Source organism: Bipolaris sorokiniana (assembly GCF_000338995.1).
Source record: "Bipolaris sorokiniana ND90Pr unplaced genomic scaffold COCSAscaffold_1, whole genome shotgun sequence".
In the NCBI taxonomy this organism is placed as follows: domain Eukaryota; kingdom Fungi; phylum Ascomycota; class Dothideomycetes; order Pleosporales; family Pleosporaceae; genus Bipolaris; species Bipolaris sorokiniana.
The window spans coordinates 2,039,030-2,065,023 of NW_006911895.1; the positions used below are offsets into that span (position 1 = coordinate 2,039,030).

Consider the following 25,994-nt stretch of genomic DNA (forward strand, 5'->3'; position numbering starts at 1 on the left):
TAGCGACAGCCTTAAGAAGGCTGTTCACCAGCAAGTGGCCATGTGCCAGGACATCGGCGTGGCCGTTTAGCTGTGATGGGCGCTGACAGTGCCAGGCGCGAACATCAGTCACACGTGACGCATCCTTGGCAGCTCCTCGACCAGATATGTAACGTAGGATCGTGTTGAGACGTGCTGCTACCCTACGCCAGCTTGCGATAAGATTGTGGAAGCGGAGTGGTGTTGGTGTTTCAGTGGAGATGGAGATGGAGTCTGCACACCCTCTCGGTAAGCCTCCGAATCAGTCGCTCGAACACATCTATGGTTTCCGCCTGCAAGACTAGACATGCCGAGAAACCTGCCAGGACTAATCATGTGAAGTACCCACAGTAAGCTTAGCTCATACACAAGATGTGTATACCTAGACAAAGGTAATAGTGCATATGGTGCTAGCTCCTTGATGTATATGTATACTAACAGACTCCCTTAGTAGCACAAGTACTTCCTATTCTAAACACCTAATTTTACCAGTTTGCTTTGTGTTTTCTTGCTTCGACAGACGATCAAGAAGCGGCACTCTCGTCCGATACTGCGCGCGAATGATTATTTGATACACACCGCTACCAACGCATCGACTCTACTGCGACATAACAAGGTTCTACTACTTACAGAATACATGATGGTAATTTGCGTTATGAACGCTAGTGTGCCATTTCATCGCGACTCGGACTTCTTGACCAGCCACCCAGCAAGACAGCTCATTTAGAAGAAACACAGCAACATCACCATGAAGCCGAAGTGATTTAAATTTGAGAATATTCGCTTGGCCCATACAATACATCGTCTGTAACTGGCCTGAAAATAACTGTCAAGGCTGACAGCTATCTGTGCTGGGCTCGGGCGCACCGGGGTGTTGTTAAGCGCAGATACCATAGAAGCTTTGCCCTAATGCTTGGATGACGCCGCAAAAGCCTTCATAGTAATGTATGGTCTGTCTCCAACTTCTAACTATGATAGTAACAGCCTGAGTGCTTTCGAGTACTCAATACCTCGAATCATCAGCTCTTCACCAAAACATGGAATCGTTTTCCGGTTCTCCAAGTATCCAGGCTCATTGGTGGATTATCTCATCTCACCTTCCCCAAACTTCCCCGGTTTTTCTGCATAGGCCATCCCCGCGTTTACGAACTGAGATCTACCGTAATAACAGGTATTGGTCGGAAATTCAACTAGAAGATTACTTCCAGTTAGTGTCACTCCGAATTCCCGGAACTATGATGATCATTCGGAACATGGTAAACTATGATAGCCGCAAATGTATGAGACCGAATCCCTTTATAAGGGGTACCAGCCAAGCCTCAAAGCGTACCATAGCAGATCGAATCTTGTACTTCAAACTCCCAAGATGCGATTGGTGATGATATTCGCTGGCATCCTCCAGGTGTGTGCTGCTATACCAGCAGTCAACCGAAAAGCATGCCAGTATCCTACCCAGAAACCTCTCGACGGGTGTCCAAAAAACACTCTCCTCGTCGGCCCAGGAAGCAACTTCTCAACCATCCAATCCGCCGTCCTAAGTCTCCCCAATGACAAAAACCCCTACAACATTCTCATCCTCCCCGGCAACTATACCGAACAAGTCAACATCACGCGGCCCGGCCCCGTCTACCTCCTCGGCCAAACCGCGCACCCAGAAACCCGCACCAAAAATACTGTCAACATCCTCTGGCACAACGCCACGGGCGCCGGCCTCTCCACCCTCGACAACGCCTACACCTCCGTCCTAACCGTCGCCCCAACCTTTAACGCCAGCCTCACCGGCACAGGCCCTACCGGTTTCCCCGTCCCACCCAACACCCCCTTCGGCAACACCGACTTCCGCGCCTACAACCTAAACTTCACAAACGACTACCTGCCCTACTCCGCCGGCCCTTCCCTCGCAATCTCCGTCAGCTACGCAAACACAGGGTTTTACTACTGCGCTTTCCACTCCTACCAAGACACCCTGTACATTGGCAAACTCGGCAACGCATACATCTACGATTCCGAAATTGCCGGGCAGACCGATTTCCTGTACGGCTTCGGCACCGCGTGGATCCAATCTAGCCTACTCACTTTGCGGGGTTGTGGCGGCGGAATCACCGCGTGGAAAGGCACCAACACGACGTTTGAGAATCGGTACGGGGTGTATATCCACGATTCGGAGTTACGAAAGGAAAATGCGACGTTAGCGATTAAAGGCAAGTGTGCGCTGGGACGGCCGTGGAATGCGTTGCATCGGTCTATCTTTGCGGATTGCGAGATGGATGATTCGATTTTGCCGGCGGGGTATATACAGTGGAATGCTGGGGATCCGCGGATTGGGGTTAATACGACCATGGCGGAGTATAAGAATTATGGGCCTGGATGGGATGAGGCGGCACGGAGGAAGAGTAATGTTAGTGTTGTTATGGGGGAGAGGGAGTATAGGGCGTATAAGAGGGTGGAGACGGTGTTTCAGTATCCGTTTTCGGGTGAGTTTGGGAATACGGCGTGGATTGATCGGAATCCGGGGCAGTAGATGGGGGTTGAGTGATATAGGAGCAAAAAGGTTAGTCCGTTGTGTTAGGATCGAGGATACTTTGTGTTCAGAACTATAAAAGTCTTGGAGATGTACGATGACAGAACGGCTCATGAGCAAAGACCCGCAACTCAGGATCAGTAACAGCTTATTTCTTACACATTAGTAATAAAACGACTCAAGCTTCTTTAGGTACAGTTTTGACATCCTTCCATTTGAGCCCTTCGGGCAATATCTCCCACTGCTGCTCCTCATCAAGCAGCGCTTCCATCTTCGCCCATTCCTCTCTAATCAGCGTAACCTTCTCCTTGTTTCTCGGCGTAATACTAGCCGGGAACGGCTTTGGCTGGGAAAGCGTTCCTTCTGTCAAATTTTCCGGATCGGGAATGATTTCTTCGCCAGCTTCATCGCGGGCAGGGCGAAAGTCAAAGGCCCAAAGGAGGCGCGATATGGCCAGGAATAAGGACCGTTCGGCAACATGCATGCCCTGGCACACACGGCGTCCAGCGCCAAAGCCAAAGTGATCGCGCTTCGTGGGATCGGGATTGTTTGCTGACTCTGCGGCGGTTGACTGGTCATGGATGTAGCGTGTTGGGTCGAAGCGGCGGGGGTCGGGATGCCGTTTGGGGTCGTTGTGGATGGCCCAGCTGTTTGGTAGGACGCCTGCACCTTTTGGAATCGTATACCCCATATATTCGTCATCACGGATTAGTCCGTGCGGTGCCCCTGAAATGACTGTTGGCATCCATCGTAAGGTCTCCTTGATGCAGCCGTGGATGTACGGTAGATTTGGCCAGTCCTCGAGCGTAGGAAGTCTATGGCCACACACGCGATCGAGTTCTTCTTGAGCAGCTTTTGCTACCTCTGGGAACAAAATCATAGCTTGAGTGACTTTGATATGTTAGTTTGGGATAAGGGGCATGGAGAGAGTACGTACAGCTAACGAGCTCTGCTGCCGTTGTGTCGGAGCCAGCTTCAAGTATCGAACCGCTAATGTATGCAGCGAGCTCATCTGAGATATTCTCTTCTTCTTGAGCGCGTACCAGATCAACACAGAAACATGGTTTCGCAGTTCCATTCTTGATGGCCTTCTTGACGTCTAGCCAGAGTCCAACAAACAATTCGCTCGATTTCTCATGTAGCTGCTTGGCGTGCCTCCTCTCAGAAAGCACAGCATCTGGCAGTGATCGTAGTACGGGGTACAGATCAAGCAGTGCTGCACTCGTTTTACCATGTACCTGAGAGAACTTTTCAATTCCCTATAGTAGCGTCAGCGAAAGTTGCATGATCCTATGCACTACTTACCCAGAAGAGCTGCTTCAGCTTGGGATCATCAATGCTAGGAGTCCGAAAACCGAAGACCATCTGTGTTGTCAGACTGTGAGTGTAGCGCCGGAGGTGATCGATGAACAACTCTGGTATGTCTAGTAGTTCAACAAGCAAAGCTTTGCTTTCAAGATCTTGATATGGCACATAGGACTTTGTAGCCGTGATGTTGAGATTATTGTGTACGATCTTGCGGATCATGCGCCACGGGTCGCCATAAGGCTGGGTATGTCAGCATGTCTGACATTAGAATGAATGTTCAACGTACCATCAGTGCGAAGCGAAGACCCCCGCTTGCTACCTGAGCAAGATAATGGTCAGGGCGTGATGAGTAGATTGCGCTCCTTTTATCTAAAAGATCCTTGACAGCTTGATCCGACGCAAGAACGATCAAGGTCCATGTGCCAAGCATGAGCGAATAAACCGGACCATATTCTTCTGCCCACTTCTTGAACTGCAGATGGGTCTTCTCCTTTGGCATAAGATGGAGGTTGCCAATAAGTGGTAGAGTAGGGGGTCCTGGTGGATATCCTTTTGGCCTTTGACCAACTTTACTTAGCCGATAAGCGGCTGCAGCGAGTAGAGCCGCGAATATCGCATAGGGTACAACATCCATTGCGACAGATGACAGAGTTCCGGAAGCTCATCCAGACGCTACGAAGGAGCTTGGAGAAGCAGTGCAGCAAGAAACTCTAGTTATATCATAACTTTCGTACCACAACCCTTCCGTCAGTGGCGGGGTCAATGGTAGCGCCGAGGCTGCATCACTGCCCAAAATAGACAGAGTTGCTGAAGTTGAGTGTGGAGATGTGGAGTGTAAGCATTGGCGGGCAGGGTATTACTACTTACTCAGCTCGCCTATGTTCGTAGGCTCGCACTTGGCTGCTCTAATGCGCCTAGTGATACGGAAGCTGAACATGCAAAACTCCGTCATGAATCGTGTTACATCGAGTCCTTTTGCAATTACTTCAAATCCTTCAGTTGATGTAATAGCAAATCTGACATAGGTTGAGGTACCCTCCCGCGGAGTTGCAGAGGTTATAGGAGACGTGAACATTTCTCTCCACCATCTCCACTTGTATATGATTTGCATACGAGAGTATGGCCAAGAAAATATAGATAACGAGACGCAGCACGTGAGATCGATAGTGAGATAGCAGGCAGCAGCAACGCTGATATTGGGCTTACGCCAAGCCTTCGGATTGAAGCAAACATAGGAAATCACATGGGCAGTGATTTTTTACTCAGCAGCAAATCTACTGGCAACTCCTTCGCAAAGCGCAAAATCAATAAAGTGAGCAGCAAAGAGTATATGGCAAGATTAGAGATTACAAATTACGAACAGTAGTAAGGAAAAGAACATATGGTAATTTGCTGACCACAACGTGACACAAGAGTCTTCTAATTGATATGATATTCAATTCTCCGCGGTTTGATTCACCTGTCTTATCACCAACCATTGCCACTTTTATCCTCATGTGCAAAGTCGGAGGGAAACAAGGGGGGTGTTCAAGTGCCCAAGGAATGAGTGAAACCAGTAAAGAAAAAGAAAAACATTAGCCAGGTACCAGCTGCAAGCTTCTTGAGTCACCCAAAAGAAGCAAGCAAAAAAAATGGTCATGCATCGGTAAAAAAGAAACATGTCCGCGGCTTTGCAAAAAAAAAGAAATTGGCATGGCACATCAAATGCCGGGGTACTAAACAAAGGTATCAAAACGGGAGAGGAATAATTACAAGACCAAAAGTCCCAAAACAGCAATGACAATGGCACACACGGAGCCACTCATATGAGAGAGACCCGGTTGAACCGTTGTCGCAGCGCCCGTAGAACCAGTGCTACTTCCACCTTGCACAAAGGCACCTCCGCCAGTTGAGCCTCCGCCACTACCTCCCGACGCTGCGTCCGTAGGCTGCGCGTTGGCACCCGGTGCAGTTGGGCCAACAGTCTCACCAGCGTCGTGTCCCGCGCCGCCTCCAGGGTTGCCACCAGGTACCATAGCCACGGATGCTGATGGTTTGGCGCTGCTCCCGCTCTGTACCGCCTCGCCTGGATCCTCGCCAGTACCCATAAGGGAGCCCAGGATAACCTCGTCGTCGGTAATCGCAACCGTGTTGTTGGTTCCAGCCTTATCCGTGTACTTGTATGTCTTCTTTCCCTTGATCTGCGCCTGCGGCGGGGGGTCGTAGCACTCGATTGTGACTTCCGAGAAGCGGGCCGCGTAGTAACCGTTGACCATGTATGGGCTGTTCCAGTCAATCTCACCACCTGCCCACTCGACAGTACCTTTGGCATTGGTAGGGAGACCGGCGGGCCAGAGGGAGAGCATGACGCGCGCAGGAGTTTGTGGGTAGTCGAATCGGCCCGCAGTGCTGTTCCATGTATCGCTGCGTTGGAGCTTGCGCAATTCCTTGTCATCAACGGACCAAGTGAGCGTGTCTTCTGTCCAGTCGATACAGTATTTGTGCTCTTTTTCGACTGCATTGCCATTGGGCACTGTCAAGTTTTTGCCGTTGGTGTCTGGCATCTTGTTAGTTTCCTTTTGCAAAGCCGAACAAAAGGCAAGGGGAAAACTCACAGACTGTCACGCCCTGGGAGTAGTAGTTTGATTGGACGTTGTTGATATCAGCACCAACCCACTCAAAATCGATTTCATCTTTGACGTCCGACATGAGAATGAAGGCGGTCACGACACCCTTGCCCTGTGCACTGCTGACCTTGGAGCAGATCTTGCCGTACCAGACATAGTGGGTAGATGCCAACAGTGTTCCACTTGATCCTTGGGCCATGGTCAAGAGCGTTGCCTTCTTGCCCGTGTCGGGATCAGTGTATGGAGTAGGGTCGCCCTGCGACTGCCAGTTGATCTTGGAGGCATCGCCGAGGTATTTTTCAATTCGTTGAACGTCGTCAAGGTTGCCGAGCGAATAGGTTCCGGATTTGCATACAGGGCCGGGGACGCAAGAGTCAAAGGTATTCGACATGAGCGGGTCGCATCCACCGAGGCAGAAAGCGCCGACACCGCAATCGCCATAGACTGCATGGCTGTTAGCATGCAATCGCTTAATTTGTAAGATTGAAGGACGCACGCGAGCAGCAGGGCGTTTCTTTTGGGCAATGGCTATCCTTTGTGCATTTGGCACCGGCTGCGTTGGCGAAGCCTGCAAACGCTGCAGCAGCAATTGCTGCAGAGAGGACGGCTCGGACCATGGTTCGGACTCTATTGTGCAGTTGTCGATATCGTGATGGTAAGCTGACGTGCAGTAGAGTCGGACCGCGGTCAAAAGGTTATCGCAAATGTTCGTGGGGAACGCTTTTCCAGGGTTTTGGCGATAACGACTGTAAGCACGATGGCGATCCGCGTGAAGGCCCGTTCCGAGAGAAAAGGTGTGGAGAGGAATACGACGATTAATTAGTCTCCTGGCTATCCTATGGCCCCGTTTCGTGTAGCGAGCGTTGGTGGCAGATGCAAAAAAGAAAGAAAGCACAACGGCGGGTTAGTAAAGCGAGAGTGGTCCCGAGGGGAGAGAGGAGTAGAGAACGGGCATGAATGGGCGGCCAGCTTCCTCTTGAAGAAGGGGTTACTCTGGGGTACGAGGTGGCGCATCAATATGGAATTGCGCCATTCCACATGCGGCCTCTGACTAGCCGCTTGAATCGGCCGATAAATCCCTTAAGTATTAGCGACCCAGCCGTCCACGCCAGCAGCCCGTCCGAGGCCATCGACGCTGCCAATGGCGAGCGGCGCGTTTCGTCTTTGGGCGGATGACTTGCCTTGGACACGGCACATTACATACCGACGGATTTGGACGTTTTTGTGCTGCAGTGTCATTGCCACCCTGCATTGGTTTCCCCGATGCAGATACTGGCCAGAGTACCACTAGCGCCTTCACAATCGATACGCCCTATGTTTGGAACACCCTGCAGCAACACCCGAGCCGTTCCACCTGCATCCCTGCCATCACGCTTGAATGTCCAGGCCTTCGACTTCTAGACGACGTCACTACGAGTGTCACACACGGTGCGGTTGCGGCCATCGTGAGACCTCGTCTCAGTTTTGCGGGTGTTGAGTTTCTGTCTTCTGGCCGGATCTTGGTCGAAACGAGCACGTGCTTAGCCGAGGAGTACGTGTGCGTTATATCCCATGACCTGCAAACCTTGCAGTACATACAATAGCGCTGCCATGCAAGCACGCCAACGCCGTCTCCTCGGCATATTTGACACATTACCACTAATCAAGCTAAAGTTTCAAAACAGAAACAACAGTCGGCTCACATGCCGCACATGTTACGAAAAACGAAGCCTCAAGACACTACAATTTAGATACTTACCCCTTGGGAATGTCTTCATGGTTGCGCCCACGTGAGTATCTGAATAGCGCCGAGTCTACCATAGTATCCTCTAAGACCAGAACTATCTTTGAGGCTTCCAGCACCACAGTAAATGCGTCTTCCCCGCACTTCATCCCCATGCTCTTGGTGGACCAAAATACCCGGATTAAAACTGACCCCACCGAAATAGCGCAACATCAATACGAGGCAACTACCAGCTAGTATCACACAACTACACGATTTTTCTTCTTGTAGTATATTGATCTGCATGTAAGCTTTTAGCACTCTAGTACATAGAACTAACTTTGTAAGTAAGTGGTAGTAGAGGCAGCTAATCGCAAACAGCGGCTTTATTTCGATTGGGCCTACTTTCTATTACAGTATTTTACTTAGTCAACCAGAGCCCGTACTCTAGGTTCAAGAATCCACTGCGGGGGATACAGTAGCTTTCCTTGGCCGGGGTTGAGGCATTGACCAAGGCCCAACCCACCCTGGTCTGTTCTATAGTGAGAGAATAGATAAAGATGGTAAAGGCTTTGACAAACTATCTATTTCATAGTTTCTTTGAGATTTTTTTGGCTTCGTGGCTTGGATATTGTTAGCACACATGCACGTTCAGTGCTTGGCCAACAACTAAATTGTGTACAGGTGGCATCATGTAGACTCAAAAATTAATTACTAACTAGAAAAGGAGGATATCATCGATGCCATTCTATGGGAACTGGCACTGCGATCGAGCTGTATCTTTGGCAGTTGACGTGCCTGGCACACTAGAGAAGAATTACATGAATGATAAAAGTAAGTGTTACAGTGCAATAGGCAACTTCATCACAGTGACTTATCCTTGGGATGAGTGCAAGAAGTCCTAAGATTCTTTTGTATTCTGAGCCCCGACGATACTATATATTGAGTGGGAAAGAACATCTCCTGGTCATCTATAAATCGTAAGCTGAGCGCCACATGATATAGGTTACCTTTGCAGCGCCGGTCTTGAGTGAACGCATATTATATGTCAAGATTGAGACGATTAAAATAAGAACGCTTACATGAACTTTCAATAGACGTATGTTCTGCAAGCATCCAAAGCACGTGACTTATGATTCATAGCCACAATAATAGCCTCCATCAACGTTCACTTGCCACTCATTGGATATGAGCTATCGAACCATGCACAATGAATCGCCGTATGTGAAAATCATCGCACCGGGGCCATACCGGCCCCTGTTCGGCAACCCAAAGATATCTCGCCAGCCAGCCTCGGTACTTTGTCCGCGCTTATCCCTTTCCGAACTTGCTCTAACGCTCTACCCACGACTCTCAACCCACACTCAAACCCCAAGATCGACGCGTTGACTCTTCACATTACAATCCTGAATGTCATACCTCCTCCACGGCAGCACATCTTATACTGGAATGGGCTGGGTCGACCTGGTACCCCGCTGCGGTCGTATCTACATTGGCGGCTTATACGCTTTGTACCAGACCGACCTCATCGAAGCAGCTGGCATAACGCATGTGCTTTCAGTCATCGATTACGACGCATTGCTACAGGAGAAATTCCGGCACCTAAGACATTTCCATATTCGTGCCGAGGACCATCCAAACACCAATCTCCTGCAGTTTTTCGAGGGTGGTGTCAACTACATCGATGAGGCATTAGCCTCTTCCCCGCTGACTCCTAGCGAGGCTCAAGCCACGGACGCTAAGATGTCACCCTCAAAAGGGGGCAATATCGCCCCCGGGGGTGGCGTATTCGTGCACTGTGCAATGGGCAAGTCACGATCCGCCACTCTTGTCTGCGCGTACTTGATCTGGAAATACAATATCTCCCCTGAAGCGGCGTTGGAGCAGTTATGTGAGGGAAGGCCGATTTGTGATCCGAATCCTGGCTTTAAAGAGCAGTTGGAGGTTTGGAGCACAATGTGCCGTGCTGGTAGTGAGGAAGAGAAGAAGGGGATATACGAGCGCTGGGAAAAGGATCGATTCACCGGGGAAGTATGGGATTGGGAGACTCGAGTGAAGCAACAGGAAAGAGAGAAAGTAACGAGTCATCAAGCTTCGAAGCTTTAGACATTGATGAACTACACATTGTATGGACGGGCTAAAAGAAAGAACGAAAGCGTCCCATCGACTCGGGCTCATGCTTTGAACGACGTTGCAGCTTTGTTCTTTGGTCGAAACAGGGCAGCCACTCTTTCAGAGCTTTCTTGAAAAGATCCTGGCTCTTCACTGAATCGGGGATGATATTGTAATCAAGTCCCGGTGTGTTGAAATCAGACGCGTGGACCCCACATTTTATCAGCTTACCAAACAACCTATCTTTCCCAGTACTCTCTCCGCATTTGGGAATCTCCTGCGTAATCTCGACTTTTGGAGCGCCAGGTCGTTGAGAAAAAGGACCGGTAGGAAGCCAAGGATCGAATTCTCCACCTGACCAGTATGTGTTTGAAGGGCGAATGTGCCATCCTCCCAAGGCCTTATTGAATTCCTGCACTTTAGGCCATTCTGGGAATACAGAAGGCGGTGATTTGTCGAAAAGTTGATGGCAGGCATCGCGCTGTGACTCTAAAGTTTCATACTTAGAAACTAACTGGTAAGGTCCAACATTGGCTGATTGAAGGTACCCTGTGTTTGGTCAGTACTAGCTAAGAATATCGAAGAGGCGGTTGAGACATACCCCATTCAGTGCAAGCCTGCCATCTCCAGGAAAGATAGTTAGGGTCCACCGTCTGAACATCAGACGAGCAATTGTTTGAACTTGTCCCATTGGTTGCGCATTGCGCATCCGAATCCTGAATCACAGTCTTGGAATAATCGGGGTAGACAGCCCACTTGTCCACCACCGATTTGGCACCCTTGGTCGGAGCCCAGCCATCCTTTGGTGCCGTTTGGTTCGTCTTAGGATCCGTCTCTAACATATCACAGAATTTCCGGAGGGAGAAACGGTAGCCGTCCATGTCATATATCTGCCAGTCGCTATAGAAAACGTCAAATGTCCCGACAAAATCCACATTCGAGATGTTTGCACTGCCAATACCGAGAAATTGTTCTTTCAGTTTGGCAGTAGCTTGTGGGTCCGTGTCCATGATGTGGTCTATATATCGGATCGCAGCTTGTATGTCCCGAGTACAGTTGCCAAAGCCTCTGGCATTCATTCCAGTCCATACTGCATCGGCATAGTAACTCATGTCGACCATGGCCTCAACGGTAGCTGCCGCGGCCCAGGATGCATATATAGTATCTGGGTATTTGTTGCGCACCCAAGCAGCTCTTCCTCCTGAGTACGAGGCACCAATAAAAACCCACAGCGTGTGATCGGCAGTGAGCGTCGCGTTGATATATGGCAAACTGAATTGCTTCGCAAAAGCGTCAACATCCGCAAGTGCCTGTGGGACAGTCAAATATTTGAAGCGGTCCAACGACGTATCATTGAAAAAGTTTTCGGGTACCGACTTGCCATACATTCGGTGTTCCCAGGCAATGCCGATACCATTGAATTCTTCCAAGATCTGGTTGAAGAAGCTACGTGGGTCGCTCAGAAAAAATGCGCTGCTTGGCTCAGCATCGCTTTCGCCGGTGTCATAGATGAAAATGGGACCGCCTGATTTGTATTTTTCCGAATAGACCCAGTATCTGTTGAGAAATGTACCCGCGTCCGATCCAAAATGATTAAGAGGGAGTTCGACAGTCCTCGCATCGACTGGTGGGGGTTGAGTATCCCGTGAATTAACGGATTTAGAACTTCCAGTGCCTAATCCAAGGCCCATGTAGTCCGAAGGGGGCCGGGTCTGCATGCGTGCATGCAAAGCATTTGACCCTTGCCCCAGCGCAAGCATGAGCGCTGCTGTCGATGCCAAAGACCACATCGTTCGTAATAAGGGACCTAAACGAGTGAAAGAATTAGATAAAACGAACCAATTGGTCCGATGATAACGAGTGAAATCGAATCCTCACGGGCCCGGTGCGGATTTTCGAATACCGCGACAAACGAGCCATCTTCGAGGAAAGTTAAAGCCGACAACTCCATCTTACATATAGATTGCAAAAGAGGGAATGCAACCTCAGTTTACTCCTATTCCAATTGCGGGATCAGAAATGAACTCTCACATAAGCTTCGCTACCGTGCTGACACCTCACAAGTCGAAAACGCCTGTTATCGTCCGGGCAAAGCCGCAAGGGGTCCCATCTTCCACCCTGCACTGGCAATCAACATGCCTTGAAATAGAAGCAGGAGTATTATGGTGGTAGGCCAAAATTGTGTATATAGGCTATTTGGTAAGAGCGTGATGCAGGTTGGGGTCGTGAGTAAGGACTATACTACACGCCGAATAGCATCAGTTAAGATTGCTAATTATAGCCTGTTAACATTTCTCCCTAATAAGTTGCCGGTAGAGCTATTCCATGTAGATCTTAATCATCGTTTTTGCTTCTAGAAATATATACGAGGGTTCCGCCGGTAACCGCAGTAGATCGCTGACAAGCGTTACGAAGTAACGCTTATCAGTATTGGTTGCGGATGGCAGATCTTGGCCACGCTCCTTGAGAACCTTATTGTGCAATGCGGCTCTCGGATAGATCGATGCGCATACTTGGATAGGTTTTGGCTTAAGCGCTGGAGGAGCATTGATGCTAAATTTACCATTGGAAGTGCAGATCTATGTCTGATGATCTCTACCTTGCCAGAGTAGATATGTATACGAGTGTCGAAATTTCTGAAATTTGCATAAAGAATACTAAGATGCATCGAAGTATCTATAGGCCTTGTAGGAGATTCGTGAACAAACAGCATATGACTTTAGAAGGAGTTGGGCCAATAGCGCCAGCGCATCCATCTCTGTTGTAGGACCCAAATCCCCAAAGTCAAAGCTGTTAAGGGTATCGCAAATGCCCAATAAATCCAGAACCTCTCCGATACTGACCACTTGCCTGCCGCACCATCTTGAGGCGGTGTGTAATTGAAAAAGCTCATGCTGAAAACAGCCTACGAATGATTAGCAGAAACTTGACATTGACGTTGGAAATTCCCACAGAGATGAATGTCGGTGGCAGGAAGAACATGGTAACTACAGCAATGGTTCTCATCACACCGCTATCTTCTTTTGCTGCCTCTCCGATTCTAGTCATGATCTGACTGTCACGCTTTGTGATCATGTTGAAAACCTGGTAGCATGTTAGTAATATCGTTTCAAGGGAATGACTATCCATGGCTTACATATGCAATCTCATTTTGCAACCGCTCCTTGTTTGATTGGGCTCGTAGGTGAAGATTTCGAAGCATGCGAACCTGCAAGTCGAATTGCTTATCGATCGACTCAGCTAAATCTTGTGCATCCCACGACATCGACTGTGATCGCCTCGATTGGCTCGCGATTTGGTGCTGAATGCTGCTCAGAGTGTCAACTGCAACATTGAGAGTCTCTAACGAGTGGATGGCATGTCTCGTTACTTCGTGAAGCAATGTAAAATGGGCTAAGCCGCGATTTGAAAGCGCACGGCCCTAAGATATGCCGTGTTAAACCCATAAATATGCTGTATAGATAAAATCGCTTACCTTTTCGGCGCTCCGCACGAGATCTCGAATCAACCACACCGATTGGTCAAACATTATGACAAGAACCTCCATCAGTGGCACTAGCAAGCAGCCAGGCTGTGATCCTTGTATATCAGGCCATATCTGGTGCAGCTTTTCTTGCAGACAGCTTTTGAATGAAGCATCTACTCCCAAGCACAAAACTGAGCAGTTCTTCGAATCCCACCGGCAGCAAAATGTCATCTCCTGCCAGTGATAGGACATACTGCTGCGACCAGTAATAATCTTGATTAGTACACGGAACCACATGTCTAGGGAAAGTCAGTTGAGTTGATGCCCAAGTTCCACCTGCTCTCACAGCATGATTCGCGCTGGCCATTTTGACCTCGCGATTCCTTGAAAGCAAAGAATCCATTGGAGCGCCTATATATGTCGGCCAGGAGATACTGGGGTATTTGAAAATATTGAATCAGCTCTGGCAGCACTTTTCCGCTGCCACTGTCGGAAAATGGATCGTCCTGTATAAAGCTGGGATCTGGTCAATGTGGATCGTAACTTTCTGGAAGAACGACAAAGTACAGATACTGTTTTTCGGGATTATCTTGATCCTATTATAGTATTTAGCGTGGGATACAGGAACGCAAAAGAAGTATCATACGCGGAGACAGTGATCCAATCGTTCAGTATGTGAGTTCCAGCATCCGGCGGCTAGGCAACAGTCAATTCATTTCTTCTAAAGTGTAACGAACATTCTCACATAACCTAATTAAATCGATCGTATTCATTGGAGGCTCACGAGAATTTGACATGCTCGTAGAGAACATAAAGATAGGTAGAATGCCGCTTGCTCCAGTCAACCTGTTATAAATTTGCCAAGGCCAGATGATGGGCTATGCCACCACGAAGCGCCACACCAGCGTATGCGCAAAGGGCGGTAGATGCATGGGAAAACCGGTCAGTTGTGGATGCGCATCCATGGTGTGCGAGGCTGCCCAATGAACAATTCGATAGAGCCTTCGTCGCCTGCTAGCGCTGATGGCGCAGCTATCCCTACCAACCACAGCCTGGGTGGCCGTGCCGCCTCCTGCATCACGCTGTTGGCTGTGTGCAAAAGCGTCTTTCAGCTCGCCAAGAGATTATCCATGGGCTGGGCAATATACTGGATACTTGCTGCGACGGGTTCCGCATCTGTTGAATTTCTGTGTGCAACTCTTTGCACTGTTGTCTGTTCCCCACTACTACTTCGTCACAGATTCACATCCATGTTTAGTATCTTCTAGTAGCTCTCGCAGACCAACGTATCTTTTGACAGAATTTCTGGACCGAAATGACTGCAAATGTCACGTCAGCCTCGCCGCGAAGAGTACACTGTAGGATGGGTATGCGCACTGCCCATCGAGTCCGCAGCGGCGAGATCGATGCTAGACGAAAAGTATTACACTCCCGATCCCAAACCAGGCGAGAAGTGGGATGACATATATTTCACGGGTTCGATCGCCGGCCACAATGTTGTTATCGCCTGCCTCCCAGGGCGTACTGGAACGAATTCCGCAGCTACGTTGGCAACACGGATGCAAGCCAAGTTCCAAGGAATCAGATTTGGACTCATGGTAGGCATCGGCGGAGGTGTACCAGGCGGGCAAGCAGATATTCGACTTGGAGATGTTGTTGTCAGTGCACCACAAAAGACCTTCGGAGGGGTAGTACAATACGATATGGGAAAGACGACACCAACAGACATCATAAGAACAGGAAGCTTGGACTCACCACCCCAGATCTTGCTTAGTGCAGCAGGCGCACTAGAATCTGACGCTTTGATCGGCGAGAGCAAGTTGCTCAACATACTCTCAAAAACCCAGCATATCCCTTCTTTGCGGCGGTGTGAATCTAGTACAGATGTGCTGTACGATGCGTCCTACAACCACGGAAACGATCCAACTTGTGAGAATTGTCGTTCCGATAAACAAGTGGTCCGCTCCCAACGCAGAAGAGGAGAGGAGGTAGTAGTGCATCACAGAACCATCGCATCAGGCAACCAGGTGATGAAGAGCGCTGCTGAAAGGGACAAGATCAGCCAAAACCTCGGTGGTGTTCTATGCTTCGAGATGGAGGCAGCCGGTCTTATGAACAGCTTCCCCTGCCTTGTCATCCGTGGCATCAGCGACTATTCAGATTCGCATAAAAATGACCAATGGCATGGTTACGCCGCCGCGACTGCAGCTGCCTATGCTAAAGAACTTCTTTCAAGGATCCCACCAGCTCATGTTATGAGAACTGCAAGGGTAGAAGACGTGATCAAAGATACGAGAAGTTAGTGTCAGAAGCCTTTTTCTTTGGATTTACAGTTCGTAATAACCTTTTCACAGAACGTGACGCGCGGTCTTCAAGCCCCACTTGTGAGTCTTCGAAACGTAGGAAAACTGAGGACCCCAGTGGTCGGGTGCCTGAGCTCGAAGGGTGAGTCTCCTACGTCTATAGTCACTCACGTTTTGTGCACACAAGCTGATTTCTCTAGGCGAGAAATTGTCGTACGTATGTGGAATTACTACCACCGACATCCGATAGAATCTCAATTGATCGAATCAGTACAGGAACGAACCCGACAGCCACTGAACGAAGATCGATTCCATCATCCGCAAAATGAAGACTCAACACGCGGGACACTGAGCGACGAGCAAAAACAACAGCTTCTAAAGTCACTAGAATTTGACCAGATTGACGAACGGAAGAACACAATCAAAAGGGCTCATACGAAAACATGCAAATGGCTCTTGAAAAGCGCGCCTTATCTAGATTGGCTTGAAACTACGAAGAGAAGCGAGCACCACGGATTTCTGTGGATCAAAGGGAAAGCTGGAGCAGGAAAATCCACGCTCATGAAGTTCGCTTTAGAAAGAGCACCCAAGGAATTACAAGGCAGCTCGACACTGTCTTTCTTCTTCAATGCACGGGGGAGCACAATGGAGAAGTCTACAACAGGAACCTATCGGTCATTGTTACTGCAGCTTCTTACGGGATTTCCAAAGTTGCAGAACGTCTTTAGCTCGCTTTATTCATCAACAGCAGAGTTTGATGCAAATCGCGAGTGGAGTGTGGAATTGCTCAAAGTGCTTCTAGAAGAAGCTATCCTGATGCTCGGGAAGGCTCCCGTTATATGTTTTATCGACGCGTTGGATGAATGTGACGAAACAGAGATTCGAGACATGATCCAGTTTTTCGAGCATATTGGGGACTTGTCAACAGAAAAGGATTTACGTTTCTTTACCTGCTTTTCTAGTAGGCACTATCCTCACATCACTATTCGCAAAGGAATAGAATTGGTGTTAGAAGGGCAAGAAGGCCACAATCAAGACATTATCAATTACATTGGGACTGAGTTGAAGATTGGAAAAAGCAAAAGAGCACAGAAAATCAGGGACGATGTTCGAGAGAAGGCAGCAGGTATCTTCATGTGGGTCGTTTTAGTTGTTGGCATTTTAAACAAAGAATCGGATCGGGGCCGTGTCGATCGGCTCCAGCAAAAATTGCACGAGATTCCCAGCGACTTACACGACCTATTTCGCAATATTCTCACCCGAGACTCGAACAACAAGGAGCAATTAATACTGTGTATTCAATGGGTGCTCTTTGCAAAACAGCCGCTCAGTCCTGAGCAGCTATACTACGCTATACTTTCTGGCATTGACACTGATGCTGTATCCGCATGGGATCCCGACGAAGTCGATCAAGATGCAATCAAGAGGTTCATACTTGATTCTTCAAAAGGCCTTACCGATATTACTGCCTCCAAAAATCAGAAGGTCCAATTCATACACGAGTCAGTTAGAGACTTTCTGCTCAAAGAAAATGGACTGGCCAAGATCTGGCCCGAATATCAGCACAATTTTGTAGGCCAAAGTCACGACAGGCTCAAACAATGTTCCTGGGCGTATATTAACATCTTCCTACATCAGTCACTACTTGTGCCTGAGATTCTCTTCGAAGTATCTTCAAAGGCAATGGAAGGGCTTCATCCCTCAGCAAAACAGCAATTCCCATTTCTTGAGTACGCTGTCCATAGCATATTCTACCATGCAGATTTGGCAGAGCATCACCACATTTCCCAGGCAAATTTTTTGAACGAATTCCAGCTTAAAAGTTGGGTTCAGCTGGACAATCAGCTGGAGAAATTCAACATTCGCAAGCATCGGAAGACCGTTAGTCTGCTGTACATTTTAGCCGAACTCAACTGCGCCAACCTGATCAAGTCCCAAGGTACGTCTGGCAATGTTCTGGAGGTCACAACAGAGCGCTATGGTTGCCCTCTGTTCGCTGCGGCCGCCCTTGGAAACGACGCAGCGGTTCGAGTTCTCTCGATGGCGATTGAATCAGCATCACCCAGTACAGATACAAACTGTGAACAGCTTGAATACGATACGATAGTAGCTGTTCCTATTCAAAATGGTCATCGGAATTTTGTTTACAGTCATAAAAAAAGCTTCATGGTCAACGCAATACAGATATGTCCGGAGCACGTCATGACTCGATTGCTTGAGTCACCAATATACAACCCTGACTCATTACCTGATACTGAATCTATACTACTCGAAGCATCGCGTCGCGGCCATGAATCTGTAGTTGAGTTGTTACTTGATAAACGAAAAGACATCTCAGACTTGAAACCTTCTTTAATAGACAAGGCACTGCGTGAGGCGATGATAATCAGGAATGCGCCAATCGTCAAAATGCTTGTCCTCAAAGGAGCCGATGTTGACACACGAGATTATTACGGTAAAAACACAATTCACGTGGCCTCAGAAAAAGGGCTTGAGGGCATTGCGATGTTCCTCTTGGATAATCACTCAGATCTTCTTGACAGCAAAACCGGGTCAGGATATACCCCCCTCATGTGCGCAATTCAAAACAAGCATGGATCACTTGCTCTAGAACTAGTACGGAGAGGGGCTAACATTCACTTGACATCTAAGAGCTGTACTGACGTTCTTCGCTTGGCTTCTGCCACTGACAACAAAGAACTCATAAGGCTTCTTCTGAACCAATGCGCTGAAATGGGACCAATACCTGGACACCGATTCATCACATTGTATGACGCTTGTCTAGCAGGTCTCAAGCTTGTCGTAGAGATATTACTAGACAGAGGCGCTGATATGAACATAGAGCGTGGTTATTACGGCAGTGCACTTCAGGTAGCTTGCCATAACAACCACGAGGATATCATAAAGCTATTGCTAGAAAGAGGCGCTGATGTGAACGCGAAGGGTTCTGGATCCGGAACTGCACTTCAGACAGCTTGCTATCTAGGTTTCAAGGATACCGTAGAGCTATTGCTAGAGAGAGGCGCCGAAGTTAACGCAGAGGGTGGTCAATATGGAACTGCGCTTCAGGCAGCTTGCCGCAGTGGTTCCAAGGACATTGTAGAGATATTGATAGAGAGAGGCGCCGAAGTGAACGCGAAGGATGGTTTTTACGGCAGTACACTTGAAGCAGCCTCATTTTGGAGACATGAGGAAATTGTGGCATTGCTGGTAGCAAATGGGGCCAAACAGGACGAAACAGGACCTTGAATATATTCAAACTCTGAGTACGCTGTCGCTCTCCTTCCTTCGCAAACCTCCTCTTCCACTACTTTACCAAATCTATAGCAATAGTTACTAAAAACCAAATCTTCATTTCCCGTCTCACCTTCACCATACGAGAAACCCCTATACTCATTCTCTTTTCTTACCTTACTTCTAACCTGAAGACCAGAAAAAAAAGAATAGGGAGTGGAGATCGCAAATATCAAAACACCAACCAGTGCGCTAAACGAGATTAATCCCAGGACCTCCCATGCACCCCATAGACTTGCAGCACTACCGCTAGCATCACCAAAAATGTCCTACAAAACAAGTCACACATTACTGACATGCAAGCCTCACTTATACACACAGATATGTATACAGCACACACACACTCTCCATTACCTATAAAAGTACACAAGAATGTTATATGTACACAGCAACCACAACCACATCCACAACCTACAATCGTTATATAGCAAAAAAAAGCAAAAAAGAAAACAAATTAAAGGGTACAACATATACATAAATAGATGCCCTCAATCCTTCTCCCCGACCAAAAAGAAACGGTTGCCATAAACCTCCTTAAAAAAAAGTCTAGCGTATCAAAAAAAAAAAGGGTGATGCATAAGAAAAAAAAAGAAGAGACGTCTATACGCATAGACATGGGGAAAACCGGGAATAGAAAAACCGGAATGTGAATAGATGGTTGACGGTACATTCAGAGAAGAGGAGAAAAGATTGAGGAAGAGAGAGATAGGAAGACGAGTACATATTTACTCCACAAAGGAAGTAAAAAGAGATTAGTATATAACAAGTGGTACTTACTCACCCCATCCACCTTATACTGATATGCAAAGAGAACCCCGCCAAAAAACACTTGACGAAATAAATACAAGAACAGAGTTTTTCAAAATAAAAAACAAAACAAGAAAGAACGCCCATTTGAATATTGCCCAGCGTTGTTCTCCTTGGACTAATCCACACCACCAGCACTTTCCTCAAAACCCGTCCCGAAAAGTGAACCGAAATAAACCCCCCAGAGTGATATCATTTAGACCCTCCCCCCTCCCCCCCTTCGCCAAAAAAAAGAACAAGAGAAAAAAAGGACTTCAAACGGCCGTTAGACTATCTATAGAAAGAAATTTTGTTACATCCCTCACTAGATGACAAGAAAAAAAATCGTAGAAAGACAAAGACGGATATGAAGAAGAAGAGACAGAGAGGGCAACAGAATGCACGCGTAGAAGGAAGAAAAAAAAGCCCTCCCAGTGTTCAATGCGACCCACTCGTCACGTTAGGAAAGGCAATTTGCGGCCAGTGGACTGGGGCAGGATGATGCGATGATGTATGCTGATTATGGGAATGGTGTTGTTGCTGCTGCTGCTGCTGGTGATTATGATGATGGTGATGATGGTTTTGGACACCAGATGTTTGGACTAGGCCCTGGCCATCGCTGCTGGTGCCATGGGAGGAAGATGCATCGCGGCCAAGTGTCATGAGTGTGGTTGCAGTATTGAGGTATTCACCTGGCTGTTGCTGCTGGTTTTGATCGTGGGCATGTTGCATGTACGCTCTTGTCCATTGGGTCCACTCCTGGGCGACGTAGCCGTTGGTTGTGTAGGTAGGATGTTGATGGGCTGCATTGGCCATATGAGCGTGTGAGTAAGCATAAGCGTCTGCAGGTGCTTGCGAGATGGCGCTGGTTGACGATGCGGCTGCAGCGGCTGCGGCAAGTGCTGCAGCGTGATTTGGGTTCATGCTCGCTTCGTCCCCACTATTGTAAGTTTGCTGATCGTAACCTCGGTTTGGTTGCGAAGGGACGCTGACTTGAGTGCTGAGGTTGTACGAGTGTGCAGTGTTGATGGGCAGAGTCGTGTATGTTGCAGCATGCGACGAGAGAGTAGGATCAGTAGACCCGCTGGTTGTTGTGGCGTATTGATCCTGGTATGCGCTTTGGTCGTATACAGAAGAATTAGACTCTGAACGGACGGGAGCCTGCATGGCAACGCGGGCAAGGGACTCGGTTGCCGTTCGCTTGACGATGCTGTCATTGATCTTGCTGAGCGATTGATCCACAATTCTCGAAATGGCTAGCTTCAATCGATTTCCTGAGCCTAGGAACTTATCGCATTCGCCAAGGAGATCCACCCAGGATGCCATATCGTCTTTGAGCTTGGTCATGTCCGACGGGGTCATCTGATCTTGGCGAGTTGTTGAAATGAAGAGGGTGGTAAATGCAGCAGCAATATAGATGACTGTGTTGACCCAGGGAATATCCAGACTCTTTTTGTTCATCAGTTCGGTGCAATGGTGCAGTATTTTCTGCGCTGCATGCAAACACTGGTCGAGGTTTGAGTTGAGAATGGCTGAATCGGTTGATCTGCACACGCCGGGATGATGCAAGAGCAACATGTACGAATGATACCAGTATTGCAGATAGAGCGCGAAGATGTAATCATCATCGGCGGCCTGCGACGGATCGCGCAACTCATAAGGCATCTCGTCCTTCCACTGTCTGATACCAGCCGCGAGGCGTTTCAAGCTCTCAAAGTATGCCTTTTGCGAATACCGGATAGCATAGATCGTCTTGTACAGCTCGAGATCCCAGACCGTGTATTTTGCAATCTGAATACCCACCTGGAATGAACACTGGTGGAACGTGTCCAGATTCGCCTCCTCGCCAGGCAAACAGTCGTTCATGGGTTCTGGAAACTCGACATCAATATCTTCGTTGCTAACAGGCATTGGACGCCCTAGTTTTCCACTGAGATTGATCTGTATGGCGTGGAGCGTCCAGAAGACGCGCTTCCTCATTTCAATATCCAGTTTGGTCAGCTCACCCGTGCCGTCTTCCCAGACCTTGACGGAGCGGTGTAGGCCAAGCTGTATGGCGAACAGATAGACGGTCGAGGTCATGATCCATGCGGCGCCGGGCTTGGGAAAGGTACGTAGATGATGACAGATCATTGCCAATGCTTGGACGTCTTGCCAACCATGTTCGCCAAGGACAAGTTCCTTGAAGAAGGTCAGGGCATACTTGTAGTGGGCATGGGCACTGTCGAGCAAGGAGCTACCACCCTGGTCGCTGTTGCGAACGGCTATTTGGTACATGATGGTGGCGAGCATCATATGGACCGTTACTGTCTCGGGTCCTGTTGGGGTAAAGCTGGGGTCGTTTCCCATTCTCCAAATCTACGCTTGTCAGTAGGCATCCAGGAGCAAGGTGGAGACGGGGTGCGGAGGTACCAGTTGCATAAAGGCGGGCTTGTGGACCAGCATTGTGTATGGGTTGATGGAACGCATGTACCAGATGGCGTACTCGTTGAGTTCGTTGTAGGGCGGCAGCTGGGGTGTTTCGACAGGGTGGTTGCCCATGGCGATCTTGACGAGGGTTGAGTAGGATGTAGCTTCCTTCTCGTATTCGGTCTCGGCTGCAGTAAAGTCTGTAATGTCGATGTTGGTGCCATAGATGGAGAGCGAGGTACCCTTGATGTGGCTCAGCGGCGATTGTACAGAGGCGACACCAAGGTAGTTGTCGCCAATGGAGCCATACTTGAACTGGGGGAGCGGCTCAAGTTTGGCAGACGCGGTGGTGGCAGGGGCATAGCCAGGCAGCGGAGAGGAGCTCGTCCGGCGGGGGCGGCCATCGGACCAGGGCAATGCGTCGCTGGCAGCGGAGGAGGGCCATGGGTTCGAGGGCTGTTGCAATGCAGCGCTGTAGGCAGGCGGCAGGCGGGGCTCGACGCCGTTCTCCTTTAGCTGGGCCTGCAGGTCTGCGATTTGGGCGCGCAGGTACGAGTTCTCCGACTCCATGGCCTCTGCATGGCCGCGGATAGTGGCGCGTCCAGTGATGCGGTCGGTGGTGCGGCAGGGCGTCCTGTTCTGCTCGCAGGGCGTGCATCCCTCGGGGCGGCCATCGCAGCGAATCTTGCGGACCTTGCAGCGATCGCAGGCCTGGCCGGTCCGCTTGGAGTCGGCCAGCTTCTTCTTGACGGAGCCGGAGAAGTCGTTTGCGACATTGCTGTGGGATGAGGCGGACGAGGGAGGGGCATTGGCGGTCGCGGTGGCAGCAGCAGAAGCAGCAGTGGTGGTGGTGTTTGCCGTGGCCGTGGCGGGGGCGCGGTGCTGGGGACTCAGCGGGGCGTGGAGGTGGACGCGCTGGATCTTGCTGACGAGATTGGGGTCGTCGTCGGCAGGTCGCTTGCTCGCCATGGTTGGACGTGAACTCGGCGGAGAAAGCCGGTGGGAACGACCGATGGGTAGTCCCCAGAACGAGCCTTGTGTGGCTTGGGGCGATCACCTGTCAGACAGGCAGGCTGCACGCTCGCATAGCCGCGCGCCCACAGTCAGTCTGGCAGCACCAAAGGGCGTTGTTGCGCAGGGCGTCCGAGGGGAGAGGTGAGGGGCGAGTGAGGGCGCGTGTGTGCAATGCTTTAAGCGGGCAGCGCAGAGGGCGAGGTGAGGGTGCACTGCGGTGGGAAAGTGAATGGCCGCCGCGATGCCCTTGGTACAGTAGCCTCGGCGCCTCTTTGGTGCACACGGGCGGGCGTGCGCACAGCAACCGCCTTCGACCACGCACCGCGCCCTTACCATTGGCCACCAACACCAGCGAACATACACGGCTCGGTCGCCGTGCCCTGATGCCCTGACAGCTTCGGCCCATTTGGCTGTGCTGCTGCGCTCTCACCACGGCTGCCATGGCTGCTACTGCTCAAGCCCTGATGATTTGCTGCCGCTAGTACGCAGCGCCCCAAGTATAGCTTTCCCAAACTGGTCAGCCTGCCTACTACGGCGGAAGGGACATGGCACTGCTAACCACCATGGGCCTTGAGCCGCGAGATTACTTACTACACACTACATACTACTTACTGGCCATGTCCACTGCTCTCCCCTCCCGACAGCCCTATCCACTCTGATGCCTTGATGCCCTTCCACTCCCACTCCCACTCCCACTCCCACTCCTCTTCCCGCCCGCTCGCCTGTCATCGGTGGGGGTGCACACACACACACACACACACACACACACACACCGCATACACTGCCCCGCTACATACTACTACGTACGAAACAACCTGCGCTCCGTTCCTTTTTGAAACTTTCGGCTGCTGCCATCTACCCACCCACTCGTCTCCCCACCTCGTAGCCCAACCTCCCCACCCGTCCAGTGCCCTGCTGCACATCAACCACCGTCCATCCCCAAGCTCTCCTACGACCATGGCGTCGGTGCGCACATTTCAGCTGCCACACTATCATGCCTACCCTGTCCACGTGGCCCTGTTCAAGGATGTCGCAAACGCCTCACATCTCAGGCGTCAGCTACTAGATGCCAATCCGCATTTCGACTATGCCTTTTTGGATGCGTCAATGGTACGGCCCTGTCTCCTTGCCCTGGACTTGTCTTTTCCATCCTCTCTGCACTTGAACTATACCTACCTATTCTAGTGTTGGAAAAAAGGAAGAAAAAAAGGGGAAAACAAAATGAACGCCCAGGCAAGACGGAAAAAAAAGTCACACACACACACACACTGCACTGGCTCAGCCCATTTGTCGCGTGCGCCTGCCATTTGCACTTTCTCTCCGCGGATGCTCTTGCCTCGTCTATTCCCCTTTCTCCCCTTCACGTGGCTTGGTGACATTCCAGCCTGCACTAATCTGGATGGCCGGTAATGGTTCGGGCCTCGATACCCCTGCTGCACAACCACAGCCAACGCCTGGATCACCAAACGGTGTCGTTGACCAGCATCCTCCTGGTGTTGCTTCAACGTCACTCCACCGATTGCCTACTGCAGAACGGGCCACAGCACTCCGCGCCTATTACGACCATCCCATCTTGTGCCAATGTCAACATAATCTTGCTTCCATTGAGTCTAATCATCTTTTGCTGCCTACCTACTACTTGCGCCGTTTAGACCACTGACTTTTGACTAAAATAGATCGTCTCGCCCCAGCACCTCCTCTCCGCCACCTTTATTGCTCTCCACAACTTCTTGACCTCGCGCTCAAAGACGCGCACTCCCCACTCGGAGCTCGTCTTTCGCCTCTCCCCCAACAACAACATTGGTGAATCCTACAAGAAGTTCGGCATCTCAGACTCGTCGACTGCAATCATTGCAGTCAAGTTACCCCTCTCTGCATCCGCTCCCGATGGTACCTATGTCAAGGATGAGTCCATCACAAATCAGACCGTGAGCGCCCATCTCGGCAACGTTGTGCACGGGTCCAGCATCGAGATTGCCGACAACGGTCAAGAGCTGGGCTCCTACTGTCAACTAGACAAGGTCCGCAAGGTCTACAAGCTGGCTAGTGCTGACCGTGCCTCTCGAAGCAACACCACCACCAAACAAGCCAACGGGGATAATCACGGAAATGACTCTCAAGACGAAAAAGCCTACATCGAGAGTCTAGTCCTAGGAGCCATGGCTCTCAAAGGATCCTGAACCGCTCAACCACTCGCTCCCTCGTCTCAGTCCCGCATATGACGGCTTACAGTCCGTGAACTGCTGACTGGCCTGCTGATCCTTTGTTGCAACGCACAACTATACAATTATAGAAACATACAACAACACATCACTTCACACTAGTGCATACGTTGAAACTTTAATAGTACTTCTCTCTCTGTCTCTGCGTGGCTCCCTCTAAACCCCCGTCCTATGCTACAGATTTCTCAGTCTTATAGATACACCCTGCACATGGGGAAAAAATGCGTCAGCTA

At 49.7% G+C, this 25,994-nt stretch overlaps 10 protein-coding genes across 10 annotated transcripts; 5 read left to right on the forward strand and 5 right to left on the reverse strand.

Moving 5' to 3' along the window:
- Positions 1 to 1,384: 1,384 nt before the first annotated feature.
- Positions 1,385 to 2,717, forward strand: COCSADRAFT_195471 (carbohydrate esterase family 8 protein; the record flags this gene model as incomplete). The annotated part of the gene is made up of 1 exon (XM_007696757.1): positions 1,385 to 2,717. The coding sequence occupies one exon, from the start codon at positions 1,385 to 1,387 to the stop codon at positions 2,537 to 2,539; it is 1,155 nt and encodes a 384-aa protein (XP_007694947.1). The 3' UTR covers positions 2,540 to 2,717.
- On the reverse strand, positions 2,718 to 4,346 carry COCSADRAFT_76274 (uncharacterized protein; the record flags this gene model as incomplete). Its single annotated transcript, XM_007696758.1, has 4 exons — positions 2,718 to 3,430; positions 3,477 to 3,798; positions 3,845 to 4,087; positions 4,134 to 4,346. The coding sequence occupies 4 exons, from the start codon at positions 4,344 to 4,346 to the stop codon at positions 2,718 to 2,720; spliced, it is 1,491 nt and encodes a 496-aa protein (XP_007694948.1).
- Positions 4,347 to 5,218: 872 nt separating this feature from the next.
- COCSADRAFT_186543 (glycoside hydrolase family 16 protein) lies at positions 5,219 to 7,408 on the reverse strand. The gene is made up of 3 exons (XM_007696759.1): positions 6,950 to 7,408; positions 6,442 to 6,897; positions 5,219 to 6,383 (listed from the first exon to the last, which is right to left on the reverse strand). The coding sequence occupies exons 1-3, from the start codon at positions 7,068 to 7,070 to the stop codon at positions 5,596 to 5,598; spliced, it is 1,365 nt and encodes a 454-aa protein (XP_007694949.1). The 5' UTR covers positions 7,071 to 7,408; the 3' UTR covers positions 5,219 to 5,595.
- Positions 7,409 to 9,565: 2,157 nt separating this feature from the next.
- On the forward strand, positions 9,566 to 10,261 carry COCSADRAFT_166673 (uncharacterized protein; the record flags this gene model as incomplete). Its single annotated transcript, XM_007696760.1, has 1 exon — positions 9,566 to 10,261. One exon carries the CDS (start codon positions 9,566 to 9,568, stop codon positions 10,259 to 10,261), a length of 696 nt encoding a protein of 231 aa, XP_007694950.1.
- A 31-nt stretch (positions 10,262 to 10,292) lies between these two features.
- COCSADRAFT_76240 (uncharacterized protein) lies at positions 10,293 to 11,958 on the reverse strand (the record flags this gene model as incomplete). Its single annotated transcript, XM_007696761.1, has 2 exons — positions 10,293 to 10,816; positions 10,869 to 11,958. The coding sequence occupies 2 exons, from the start codon at positions 11,956 to 11,958 to the stop codon at positions 10,293 to 10,295; spliced, it is 1,614 nt and encodes a 537-aa protein (XP_007694951.1).
- An 844-nt stretch (positions 11,959 to 12,802) lies between these two features.
- COCSADRAFT_32384 (uncharacterized protein) lies at positions 12,803 to 14,317 on the reverse strand. The gene is made up of 5 exons (XM_007696090.1): positions 14,080 to 14,317; positions 13,743 to 14,032; positions 13,404 to 13,688; positions 13,220 to 13,351; positions 12,803 to 13,172 (listed from the first exon to the last, which is right to left on the reverse strand). The coding sequence occupies exons 2-5, from the start codon at positions 14,028 to 14,030 to the stop codon at positions 12,987 to 12,989; spliced, it is 891 nt and encodes a 296-aa protein (XP_007694280.1). The 5' UTR covers positions 14,031 to 14,032; positions 14,080 to 14,317; the 3' UTR covers positions 12,803 to 12,986.
- Positions 14,318 to 14,905: 588 nt separating this feature from the next.
- Positions 14,906 to 16,398, forward strand: COCSADRAFT_212910 (uncharacterized protein). The gene is made up of 4 exons (XM_007696762.1): positions 14,906 to 16,037; positions 16,088 to 16,178; positions 16,237 to 16,253; positions 16,308 to 16,398. The coding sequence occupies exon 1, from the start codon at positions 15,059 to 15,061 to the stop codon at positions 16,034 to 16,036; it is 978 nt and encodes a 325-aa protein (XP_007694952.1). The 5' UTR covers positions 14,906 to 15,058; the 3' UTR covers position 16,037; positions 16,088 to 16,178; positions 16,237 to 16,253; positions 16,308 to 16,398.
- COCSADRAFT_48329 (uncharacterized protein) lies at positions 16,394 to 18,625 on the forward strand (the record flags this gene model as incomplete). The annotated part of the gene is made up of 1 exon (XM_007696208.1): positions 16,394 to 18,625. A coding segment is annotated over one exon (2,232 nt), but the record flags the coding sequence as incomplete, so codon positions are not given.
- A 1,929-nt stretch (positions 18,626 to 20,554) lies between these two features.
- On the reverse strand, positions 20,555 to 23,494 carry COCSADRAFT_166678 (uncharacterized protein; the record flags this gene model as incomplete). The annotated part of the gene is made up of 2 exons (XM_007696763.1): positions 20,555 to 22,474; positions 22,529 to 23,494. 2 exons carry the CDS (start codon positions 23,492 to 23,494, stop codon positions 20,555 to 20,557), a joined length of 2,886 nt encoding a protein of 961 aa, XP_007694953.1.
- A 1,002-nt stretch (positions 23,495 to 24,496) lies between these two features.
- On the forward strand, positions 24,497 to 25,769 carry COCSADRAFT_195480 (uncharacterized protein; the record flags this gene model as incomplete). Its single annotated transcript, XM_007696764.1, has 2 exons — positions 24,497 to 24,649; positions 25,216 to 25,769. 2 exons carry the CDS (start codon positions 24,497 to 24,499, stop codon positions 25,717 to 25,719), a joined length of 657 nt encoding a protein of 218 aa, XP_007694954.1. The 3' UTR covers positions 25,720 to 25,769.
- Between the last annotated feature and the right edge of the window lie 225 nt (positions 25,770 to 25,994).

What these genes read in the sequence shown, in the direction of transcription:
- COCSADRAFT_186543 (XM_007696759.1), bottom strand. Translation starts at nt 7,070, where the DNA reads ATGGTCCGAGCCGTCCTCTCTGCAGCAATTGCTGCTGCAGCGTTTGCA. An exon ending in AGAAACGCCCTGCTGCTCGC is followed by an intron (nt 6,898 to 6,949) that starts GTGCGTCCTTCA and finishes ACAGCCATGCAG; the next exon opens with TCTATGGCGATTGCGGTGTC. An exon ending in CTCCCAGGGCGTGACAGTCT is followed by an intron (nt 6,384 to 6,441) that starts GTGAGTTTTCCC and finishes ACAAGATGCCAG; the next exon opens with ACACCAACGGCAAAAACTTG.
- COCSADRAFT_32384 (XM_007696090.1), bottom strand. Translation starts at nt 14,030, where the DNA reads ATGTGGTTCCGTGTACTAATCAAGATTATTACTGGTCGCAGCAGTATG. An exon ending in TCGTGCGGAGCGCCGAAAAG is followed by an intron (nt 13,689 to 13,742) that starts GTAAGCGATTTT and finishes GGCATATCTTAG; the next exon opens with GGCCGTGCGCTTTCAAATCG. An exon ending in TGCAAAATGAGATTGCATAT is followed by an intron (nt 13,352 to 13,403) that starts GTAAGCCATGGA and finishes ACATGCTACCAG; the next exon opens with GTTTTCAACATGATCACAAA.
- COCSADRAFT_212910 (XM_007696762.1), top strand. Translation starts at nt 15,059, where the DNA reads ATGTCACGTCAGCCTCGCCGCGAAGAGTACACTGTAGGATGGGTATGC.